The sequence below is a fragment of the Crassostrea angulata genome, chromosome 8 (genome assembly GCF_025612915.1).
Source record: "Crassostrea angulata isolate pt1a10 chromosome 8, ASM2561291v2, whole genome shotgun sequence".
Taxonomy (NCBI): Eukaryota; Metazoa; Mollusca; class Bivalvia; order Ostreida; family Ostreidae; genus Magallana; species Magallana angulata.
Window position 1 is genome coordinate 8710924 of NC_069118.1, and position 12183 is coordinate 8723106.

General features: G+C 31.2%; 1 protein-coding gene and 1 pseudogene across 1 annotated transcript in view; both read left to right on the plus strand.

Moving 5' to 3' along the window:
- The window catches only part of LOC128161716 (prion-like-(Q/N-rich) domain-bearing protein 25), an 86607-nt gene that overhangs the window by 31116 nt on the left and 43308 nt on the right, over positions 1–12183 (plus strand). The window contains exon 7 of the mRNA XM_052825079.1: positions 7006–7137. Coding sequence (XP_052681039.1) covers positions 7006–7137 — 132 coding nt within the window. The remainder of the gene's footprint in view (positions 1–7005; positions 7138–12183) is intronic.
- On the plus strand, positions 8107–11281 carry LOC128161717 (nuclear apoptosis-inducing factor 1-like; annotated as a pseudogene).

Consider the following 12183-nt stretch of genomic DNA (forward strand, 5'->3'; position numbering starts at 1 on the left):
ATGGATTTTCTGACGGACACTGGTGCCGATTTTAAGGAGGCCGATTTGGGGTTTTTGCGGAACAACTACAATAGCATAACTCTTTATCTTTTAACCATATGTAATTTAAACCATCTCTAGTTTATTTGCGAAGGTTCATGAAAATCGACCGTCTGGTTATTTTTAGGGACCATCTCAAAGTAGAGGTACATTTACTATAGGAATATATAGGAAACTGTCATTTTTCGCACATCAAAGCAGTTTAAAAAAATACTACTATAGCTTTTTTTCTCATATTGTTATATATGATTAGTAATATCATTTCCTACCTTATATGTAAAAAACACAAAATTCCACCGTCTGGTTTTTAGTAGGGGCCATCTCAAAATATTAAAATGCACCAAATTTTTCTATATATTTGGATCATCACGAATGGTGATTGGTTTAATGGATTCATTCCAAAAATGAGGAAAATGTCTTCGAAGATGGCATCATTCTGTATATAAAATGTCAACAGCGTACAATTTTTACTTTTTCTTTTATGTTTTTTCTTATAACGTACTCCTACAAAGCTTCATTTTATCATAACGTCATGAAAGCGCAATGGCAATGCTCCCCTACCGCACAACGTAAAAATCGTGTTAAAAATAAAAATTTCCTTTAACAATCTAAATATTTTTATCTGTATTTTGTTTATTGTGTTTAATTTTATAAATGATATCGAAAAAAATTCATGAGAAGTATAAATCAACTGTATTATATTAGAATGCGCAAAAACATGCGCAATGCAAACTAAAGTCGGCCCCCTTAAATCGAGCTGAACAAGTTTTTTTGTTCTTTTTCCGGTGTTATTCTAAGTACCCCTGACTTTTCGGCCATTGTTACTATTGTCACTATTAGTGAGTAAGAGTTCACCACAGTCCGATATTTTCAGAATGCTTCTTAACAACAATATCAAGGCGTAAATTTTTAAAGTTATTTAGCACTCACCAAATTGAGTTTTAAGTCCTTTATCCAGTATTTTAGTCACTTTAAATATTACAGAGACGTATTTAAAGAGAAAAAAACAGCAGAGCTTCAAAAATATGGTCAGTCGCAGACCATCACGTGACCGGAATTCTCACATACTTATTTTTTAGATCATACCATATTTATATCCATGAAATGGTGATGGTTAATAACAGTGAACAATGTTGATTTTAGTAGAAACGATTACGGAATTGCACAATTTACCAACGTAATTCAAACAACGCTATCCAACACGGGCTGTTACTCGGCGTAACACGCGGTTTTTACCGGTGAGAGAGGGTTTATGTGATAAAAATCTGAAATATTTATTTGTATACGTAACGTAAGAGTAGCCAAAGAAAAAGATATTGCAACCGAAAAAGAAATAAAAAGATAAAAAGAATAAATAGAAAATTACAACACACACAGTATTTATAAGTAAATCATGATTGTTATGATGGATTTCGCCGACATGTTGATGGAATTATCAAAACACTAATAAATTGCTTTTTAAGTAAATAGTTTATGTTTAAGTCAATTTGTGTCTAGAATATGTGAGTGAAGTTTTCGATCAATCGTACAACCAGAACGAACAGTAGACAATCTGTAATTGTCATATTGTCTTTGTCTACCGTGATCTTACTTTCAACTATTGTCTGTCGCAAGATATTTATGCCGAACATTTTCTTAAACTGTTTTTATAAATACCCTTTGGTTTAAACGCTGTTCATTCAAAAAGTATGAAAAAATCCCAGGATTTCCCTTTTGAAACGTCACCTCTAGATTGTCAGCTTTCTATACTCTTTACGGGAATTTTCCTTTGCAAAAGAGATGAAGTTATCCGGGTGACTTTCGAATGGAGAAAAGATGTAAACATTCCCGTTATAAATCTCCTTAAGAAATCGGTTTTTATTTTTGTGAATTTTTTCGAGTGAAAAACAATAGTATGCCAATGAAAATATGATAAAATATTTTTCTTTCGTCGATGTCAATTGCACATCTGTAACAGATATGTGTATTTTTATAAAAAAATAAATCGTCCAAATGTGCGGCAAAAATTTCCAGAGACAGACTTTAGTAGGTCATAATTAAACTGATGGTCGGTCAATTACAAAGACAAGTTCGCAATTGCTGAATATTCACCAGTAGCTTTGTGGGAATTGCTTCTATTTATTGAGTAGAAAAGTTCCACGACTGACCGCCGCTTAAATTTCAACCGATAGACTGTAAATGTTGAACGTAATCCGCATACGGTCGGTCGTCAGTGCATCAGCCGATTTATCAAAATCACCCCCTAATTACATGTAGTTGTTTGTGTATTAAACAAAATCATGAAACTATCAAAGTATAAGTAAGATATTTAAACAATGAAATGTTTTGTTTTTTTTGGTTTTACATGCGGGATATGAAGGTGTCTACTTTGCAGAAAATAATATACTTTTAACCCGCGTTATTTTTTTCCTGCGTTAACTCATTGTATATGTTTACATGTACATTTTTCTATCAACAAATTAATAAATTGGTCGGAAAAAATCAGAAAAATTACATAAAATTATCGTTACGTACATTAGTAAATCTTTTAAAAATTATAAGAAAAATTAAAGAATTTTTTTAATTGATTATTTATACTGTGTGATATCACCTTTCACTCATTTTGGTTTATATATACATGTATATATATATATATATATATATATATATATATATATATATATATATATATATATATATATATATATATATATATATATATATATATATATATAAATGTATGTATATCAGGCTTGGGGTAATGCTAAATGTAATGGTAATGCATTGCAATGCATTACATGTTTTCAAAGTAATGCTAGTAATGTGTAATGCCACAAATTTACCATTACAAGTAATGGTAATGTAATGCATTACTTTCCAAAATCTAGTGTAATGCTGGCATTACATGGCATTACTTTGCATTACTATGCTTTTTTATGCATGCTCATGTTCATAAAATTGTGATTAGTTGAATAACTTAAATTGTCTTTGATTAAAAAATGTTTTTAAAAAGAAAAATAATTCTTGAGAATTAAAAATATTAAGTTGTATACTTTTTTTAATCACACAACTAAATAGTTTTTAAAATTAAAATTAAAAATCCATTCTTAAATTGTCAATATAACTGCATATAACAACAAAATTTCATAACATTTTAAGAGTGTTGTTATTTTATATCATTTGAAACATTTAATCCAATAAGTTGTGCATTTAATAAATTCTTTACTTTGAAGAATGTGTCAACAACACACAATCCCCCAAGGATAATCTAAATATCAAAACAATCTATTGTTTTAAGATGTGCCAAATACCCCAATCCCGCACCCTTCTCAGGGCTGTGTTCCATTAGAATAGAGAACAGACAGTTGCATACATCATTAAAAGCAAAAAAAATACACTTAAGAGAATGCAGTGTCCAACCATGATCTCTGTAAGCTTAAAACTTACTTCTAGTATTATAACCCATTTAAAAATAACACCTCTCTCTCTACCTCTCTCTCTCTCTCTCTCAATATCTGTGTTTTATATAAGTACAATAGTTTGGACTGATAGAAAATTAAAGATTCATGTATTTTTTCTATTATTGCCTGAACACTTATATCTTAGATTTTCAAACCCGACATAATGCAGTTAAAGATGAACCCTTGAAACTTTGATGATCATAAAGCGCAACAGAAAACTTGTATATTAAGTCTTTAAATTTAAACGTGATAGTGAACAGAACATGCACCTATAAATATGTTTTATCATGTTTTAGATATGAAAGTTTTCCAAAAAAAAAATTCAGCTTTTTAATCACTTTTTAAAAACTTATTGATTTTTCACAAAGTGATGGTAATGGTAATGCATTACTTTACTCATGTAATGGTAATGTAATGCATTACTTCAAGAAAATTAAGTAAAGGTAATGGTAATTTAATGCCCAAATTCATGAAGTAATGGTAATGTAATGCATTACTTTACAATGTAATTCGCCCCAAGCCTGATATATATATATATATATATATATATATATATATATATATATATATATATATATATATATATATATATATATATATATATATATATATATATATATATATATATATTAAAAAGGTGCCGTGTTTAACGTAAAATTAATCATACTTATTTGAAAGTTAAGTGGATAAATCATACACCATTGAGTTTTGTTTATTATTGGCTTTTGAAAATGGGAAGTATCATTACGTTTCGAAACACGGCCTTGGCCTACAACGTCCCTTGTTCTTTAAAATTAATGAAGTATATATTGGTTATATATATTTAAAATACATAGTTACTGTCTTGAAATATAAAGTAAATTTGGACGAAGGTTAAAAAAAAAAGTGACAGAGTCAACTGAATGATAACTGAATGATCTGGAAAGGTGACTGAATGGCACAGATATGCCATTCAGTCACACTTCAGTTACCTGTCAGTCACCTTTCAATTGACTGAATGGCAGAGATTCATCCTGTGAAACAAGCCAAACATAGCAAAAATGAGAGTTAGGTGGCGGACACGCTTTGGCGGATCAAAGTCAGGGATAATTTGCATCAAAAGAATGATTACGTAAACAGTGAATATATTTATTAGAAACTAACCTGGATAACACATAGAAAATAAGTTTTGACAAATGTTGATAAATGAAATAAGGCAATTCGGTTCTTGAGTGAGCGATTTTAGTTTTGATATACATAAGCTAACGTAACGCGACATCTAGAGAAAGAATTGAATAGAACTTTCCAGAACGGGGTAAAAAAGAACGCGATTTGACTAATTAACGGCTTGACGAAAAGTTTAGAATGGGTTTATCATGCATCTCGGGTAGATATTCATACCTTGGTGGCATCTTTGTTTAATACAAAAAAGTTAATAAATAAATGGAACAGATTGATGCCATTTAAGTTTTGATCAAAAGAATTTATTTTCCAGAACGGGGTGGCCAGGAACGCGGTTTGACTAATTTACACAATGTCGGAAAGTGTTAGAGCGAGATTCTTTGAAAATGACAACTTTGGTTTAAAAAATCCAAATAAATATGCATACACTATCTTTTTATTAAACCACGACAGATTGGTAGTAAACTTTATTCATAAATTGTGTTATCAAACTCAAACGGGGAAATTAAATTGGGATATATATATATATATATATATATATATATATATATATATATATATATATATATATATATATATATATATATATATATATATATATATATACAGATGTATATATATATATGTATATATATATATATATATATATATATATATATATATATATATATATATATATATATATATATATATATATATCAAAAAAGTAAATGAACAGTTCCAAAGTTTCTATTCACTAGCGCTTTCTGGATTTACATCCTTCTTCATCAATTTATTGATGCCGTTATGATCATATTGTGTCTAATTCAGTTTTCCCGAACTTTAACGTTTTATACATGTATTGTATTATGACGATATGGATTTATTCCTTCCCTGAAAAGACTCTCGTTACATCATGACGTCAAAGTAAACGTTTCTAAGGAAAAAAATTTCAAAACTTATGTACATTCACCTGAAGAAGGATGTAAATCCAGAAAACGCTAGTGAATAGAAACTTTGGAACTGTTCATTTTCTTTTTCTTTTTTGATTATTTATTATAATACTGTGTGATATCACCTTTCACTCATTTTGGTTTATATATATATATAGATCCGTGCGATGACGCACGGATCTAGAGAGGGCGGTCCAGACGGACCCCCCTTGCAAACAAAATTATCCTTTGGAACCCCAACCCCCCCCCCCCCCCGGAATGTTATTTGGATCCACACATACACATATAGTTACAGAGAGGTATTTAAATACATGCATTCGTGTTTGAATTTATCTGTGGCATAATTTTTTTGACCTTTTTGCACTTAAAATAGATTATTTCTACAGAAGTTACAATTCGAATTGAAATAAAAACATTTTTGATATCAAGAACCTAATGCGATTAATCCAGTTTGCCTACACATGTATTATGTAACATTTTACATATTAAACATTGGGGTCAGTGATCTCAAAGTTTAGATATATGGCTGACAAATTGGCTTAAAAAATCAGACATTTTCTATATGTTTGCATGATTTTATTCTAAACGTCTATCACTCTCTCAAAATTTAATTTTGTAAATGTTACACGGGACCTATAGAACATTGATCAAACATATCAAATATGTTTAAAAAAAAGTGAATATTAAATTAAGTATAGTGAAAAGAAAAGTATATTGAAAACTCTCGAATTTGCTTGTTTATTTCATTTTTGTCTAAAAAAAACCTTCCGCGGGAAGAAATAGTTCTCCAAAAACTTGTTTGTTTCTTGAATTGAAATAGATTTTCTTTATGAATGTCGTGCAATTATGAATTAATGATCTTTCTGTGATGATTAGGAAAACCAAAATCATATGCATTTAAAGTAGAATGATTATCTGCAAAATTAAATCAAAACGTAAGGAGTAAGATACCTTAACGTAAACGTAACATTATCATAGTTTGTAATTGTAGACGTACGTTGTTTTTTTTTTTTTTGTTTTTTTTTTTTGTTTTGTTTTTTTTCAAAGATCTCTTGGCTTTGGGGGCACTAATGCTGGGATTTTTAAATCTGAGATTATTTAGAAAAATTTAAGCTGTTAAAAAATAAAGAAAATTGGTGATTATATTTGTAACGGAACTTTTAAGTAAAGTTTTTTTAACTTTACATAGAGTCAATATTTTTGAGTTTTTAAGAAGTCACTTAAGTGTATGATTTTTCGTAAACATGCCGTATCCAATATTGAAGATGGCTTTATTTCTAAAAATGCTGTAACATTTTTAAAAGATAAAACTATTACTTTATGTTAGTTGTTCTTTTGAAGTATCTACATTGTTTTTCCGTAATGCTGTTTTCATAAATGGAACATTTTAAATGTGTTTTGTTGAATCATTTTGTTTTTTTTGTCTTTTAAAGGAAATATTGCCGTTGATAATTCATGTTCATACGATTGGCAATGCACTGGAACTCAGCTCGCAAGTTCTTGTAAATATGGTGTGTGTACATGTGACACAGGATACTTTTTGATTGAAAACAACTGCTATCAAGGTAAACAAATTGGTTAGCATATTTTTTTAACATCAATCAATACAGTAACGACTAGATGAAACCTAACAGAAAGCAGAATTGACCCTGAGTAAACCAAAAGCTTACATGGAGCAGACCCGGAGCGAACACAGAGAGTAGACTCTGATTTAGAAGCAAACCTGAAAGCAGACGCGGGTTCTAGTCTAGCTCTAGTCTAACTAACAGACTTGTCAATCAGAAAATCGTGTAGACAAATCAGTGTGTCGCCTAATCAGATATCTTGTTAAACGCGTTGACCAATGAAAGCGCCAACCAATCAGATTTCCAGTTGACAACTTATTTGTAATCTATTCATCGAGCAGCGGAAATTTTTGTTTACCCTTCATATTGTACAGTTAAGATATAGACATTTAAATTTTTACATGCACTTTACATACACCTATTAAAGTAACTAAACTTGTTTATACATGGGTATGTTGAATTTTTTTATACAATGTAAGAAAATTAGATAATCAGACAAGCACAATTTTGCACAATTAACTGGTTCAAAAGTTCCGCAACTTCACATATCAATATCAATTGACCTAATGTGTCCCAATAAGTCAGCACAACAATACATAAGCATCAGTTGAGTTGGTGCTTGCAAACACCACATGGCTACAAATTCCCTATGAAAGGTCTCAGTCATTCTACACTGGGGGAGGGGGTAGTCACAAATCAACTAACCCACGACTAATGTTGTCTAATGAGAATTAGTGAAGATAAATATGTCCCATATTAAAAACAATACTCCAGACCCCTACCCCTTCTGACTTATGTTTTTCAGCAAGTCTAAGTATTAAACACCCCCCCCCCCCCCATTCTAATACTTTCAGAGCAGCTGTTCTGTTAACACTTACACGGGACGTGTTCATTGCCGCAGCATCCTGCGAATACCTTTAGGTTTTATGCTGACTTATCTGAGACCAAACTGGTACTAAGTTTTGAAACCGTTGCTCCATAGCTTCTATATGATTAAAAACGATTTCAGTCAATACATATAATAAAAAACGTTTAAGACAAATAACTTTATCCCTAGGACGCATTACAAGGGCATCTTGAGCACGTTCAATTTTTTTGGTAAATGCAGCTTGCTCTTAAGATGCAGAAATTTCAATTAGAATTAACTCTGCCACCATATATTTATGACCAATCTCTCTTGTCCTAAATCGGTTCCAACAGCTATGAAAAGTACTTCAATAAATGAATGTTTGATGATTTCGAGCCAAAACACCTGGGAACCGTTTCACAAAAGCATCGTAAATTAGGTACTACTTAACGAGTTACGACACTCTTAAATACTATGTACGCACTTAGTTAAGACCGTTTCACGAAAGGTACTTAGTTCCGACGTAACTTTCTCGTATTTACGTCCGTCTTAAATTACCGGAAGTTGATTTCAATATGGCAGACGAACTCGTAAATAAAATTAAAAAGGAGAGGAAAAAGAATTTTTCTGCCAAGGAGATTGAAATTTTGGTGGAAGAAGTTGAGAAGAATCGAGCGATCTTGTTTGCCTCTCACAAAGATGTCAACACAACAAATGTTGGAAGGACATTTGTTCCTTGTATGTATCTCACAGAAAATGTTTCACGATTTATATTAATTGTTTATCTATAAGGATAATTTTTGATTTCAGTAATTTCATCTCATATACAAATAGCCTATTTGCGTTTTTATATTATAAAAGAGGGTATATTGTCAAAGGAATCTCGGATTTATGTTAGATCTACATGTACATGTGAAAGTTCGTAACATGGGCTGACAAATGTGCTATACTTATAAATCAGTGGTACAAAATCAATATATGTCAATATGTAATCTATAGGAAACTTTGTTTGCACCTAACCTATAAAAAAAAATTTCAGTTATTAAAACACTTACATTTTTTTTATTGCTAGACATTCATGATCAAAAGCCGTTTCAGCGTCTGCATGTTTACAAAAACTGTATGATATATCCTTGACCTTTAATGTTTACCCATTGCGTCATTAAAATAATCTCTAAGAAAGGACTGAATCTAAATTCTGATGCATTAAATACAATGAGTATCGGTCTTTTCCATTTAAAAAAATGTTTTAGTACAACAAAAAGGGATCTTTTATTGTAAAGTTTACTTTTGGGACCGACATAGATTTTTTTTTGGCGGGGGGGGGGGGGGGGTGGATATATCAATTTTCGGACAAAATTTAGGCTACTTGTAATTTATTTTCGGTTCAATATTAATATTTTAACAACTTGGACAGAATCAACAGTGTCTCTGTCCAGGAGAGGTCTCCTGCTGAAATATGCAAGAAGTGGAGGGATTTTTCTTCACAAACCAAGAAAAAGGAGGCGGAGTTTCGGCGAGATAGGTCCAAAACGGGAGGTGGACCAGCCCCCACCCCAGTCAACACAAGTGATCTCAGTCAGAAGGTTCGCGAATGATGTCTAGTTTATTTTTTAAATAACTTGCAAACAAGTTATTACCATCAATTAAACAAAATTAAAATTTGAAACAATTAAATCGATAATATTGGATTAATAAAACAATCTTCATAAAAAGTTTGTCAATGTGTATAGCATGCAGGTATGCACAGACACATGTGAATGTATGATATTTAAAGTATGTGTCGAAAACAATCTAGTATACACATTGATACAGGCAGAGTATATTTATAAAATATGGAAGAGAAAATAAGGAAATTAAGACTGAAATTGAAGGGTAATCCCCCACGGATTAGGATTTTCAAGATTTTGGGATTCGAAAATTTCCCTTTTTTTATTTTTTACTTGTCAAGATTTTTGGGATTAGGTTGCCCCCCCCCCCTTTAAAAAACGATGCTGCGTGTCTGAGATAAACATGTCTTACTTAAAAATCTTATTATTCCAATTTGTCCATGGGCAGACCAAGAAATTTTTCCCAGACGGGTTCTTATTTAAAATGGTCTTAAGTTGAAATAAATTTTCAATATTATTCTAAATCGATGAGAGCATTATGTATAACGTTACGTTTAAAGAAAATCGAAATCTGTTACTTGATTTTTTTTAATTGGCTCAGCTTAAGGAAAATAACATACTCGATACTGCAACCCCTTCTTCCTTAAACAAAAGATTAAATAAATTCTATTTCAGAAAGCAGAAAAAATCCTGCGTTTCTCACTGGCTCGTATATACATATAATCATTATTGCTAATTAAATTGTAAGGTTACGCCATTTTAGGAATTCATTATTGAAGTGTCGATAATTATTTCTGGTTGTCGCAATAATAGGAAAAACTTCCATTGAAGGGATTGACGGTGGTTTTGATACTGACCTGGAAAATTTGGGTACATTAATTCTCTCTCTCTCTCTCTCTCTCTCTCTCTCTCTCTCTCTCTCTCTCTCTCTCTCTCTCTCTCTCTCTCTCTCTCTCTCTCTCTCCTCATAAGCTGACAATCAATAATATTGTCATAACACGTTTGTAAGCACCAATGAATGTAATTCCATCGGCGAATATGTCCAATTTACAATTGAATAATTTCAGACGTAGATTTATTCAAAGTTGAAGACGTATGGCTGTCAACCGAACACAATCACTTCAGAGAAAGCCGCTGTCCCCTCCCCAATGCTGTCTCAGTCTCCTGGGCCATCCCAGGCTACCTGTGAGAAGGAAGAAACATCGCGTGGGAGAGAAGCAGAAATGAAAATAAAGGCATCGGGGTAACTCTAAACATAGGAACTTTTACATTGATAAAATTTATTAACCAAACAGTATTATGCATAATGTTTTCGTTTTGAATTTAAGACTTGTTTTTTTTAATCAAGTCAGTAAACAGAATTTCATGTATCGTTCTATAGGAAGAATAAACTGAAAAGGAAGCGAAATGTGGATGATGTTCACGAGTTACAGTGCCAGGTGCTCGAGCAGGAACTTCAGAAGAACAAGTTACAAATTGAACTTCTGAAAAAGCTGAATGAAAAACTGGGAAAAGGCAGCGATTCTGTGACTGAATTATTTGCATAAAATAGATATTAAATCGTTATGCATTAAATACAAAAAAATCAATTTACTTATCTTTCTTTCGTTCTCTCTCAAGAAAATGAAAATAGTCTGTCACATAGAAGATGTGCAAGTTGTAAACATCTTCCTGAATCGTGGACGGATTAACCATGGAACCCGCTTTTAATATACTAGTATTTCATCATTGTTTTTAAGTTTTGCGTGTCAAATATTTTAAACAAGATTTCAAAAATATATTATGCAAGGTGAATTCTAATTGGATCGGAATTTACAAATTTTTTAAAGATCAGTTGCTTTTAAATATTTTTTTTTTTTGATTTGTTACATATCTGTTCTTGCCTTTAGAATTGTTCACTGTCGTTTAACGTCTCTTAGAGCTGCCAAGTAGAAACCCGTCAATTTGCAGGCATATCTCAATAATTCTGCATAATTTATGCAACATTGTAATGTTATGCAACATTGTAATGTAATGTAACATTACGTAAGATGTATATTTTTATTGTATTTGCTTGCAAATATAAACTATTTTAAAGTTTGTTAGTAAATTGCCTTCATTTGCTAAGCCCATATTTTCTTGTAGTGAAATAACCTCTTTTTGACTGTGATCATGGGGTGTTAGATTTTATTTAATTTTGTAACAAAAGAAAAAAAAGATAGATAGATATAGTAATTTTAGGTATTTCGAATCACTATTTATAACTTGGGTCGTAAAATATGTAATATATGTTTACAATAAGTTTTTTGGTATTAACAGAAAGAAGATTGTTTCAGAAAACATGATACGGGTTCTTTCGACACCACCTTTTAGTGTATTGCGTGTCACTTCCGGGTATTTCGAACCAATAGCTAATCTGGCAAACATAAAAGGCAGACAAAGATGATACTATTACATGAACGAATTATTACATTTTTATTAGATTAACTCGTTGTTTAATTCATTTAGTTTTTCAAACAAACAAGAGCAAATTTTGTTAGTACATAATTCTGACTTCAAATCATCGTACAACAAAAGTAAAATCGTTATGACGGACTATATGATGTATCG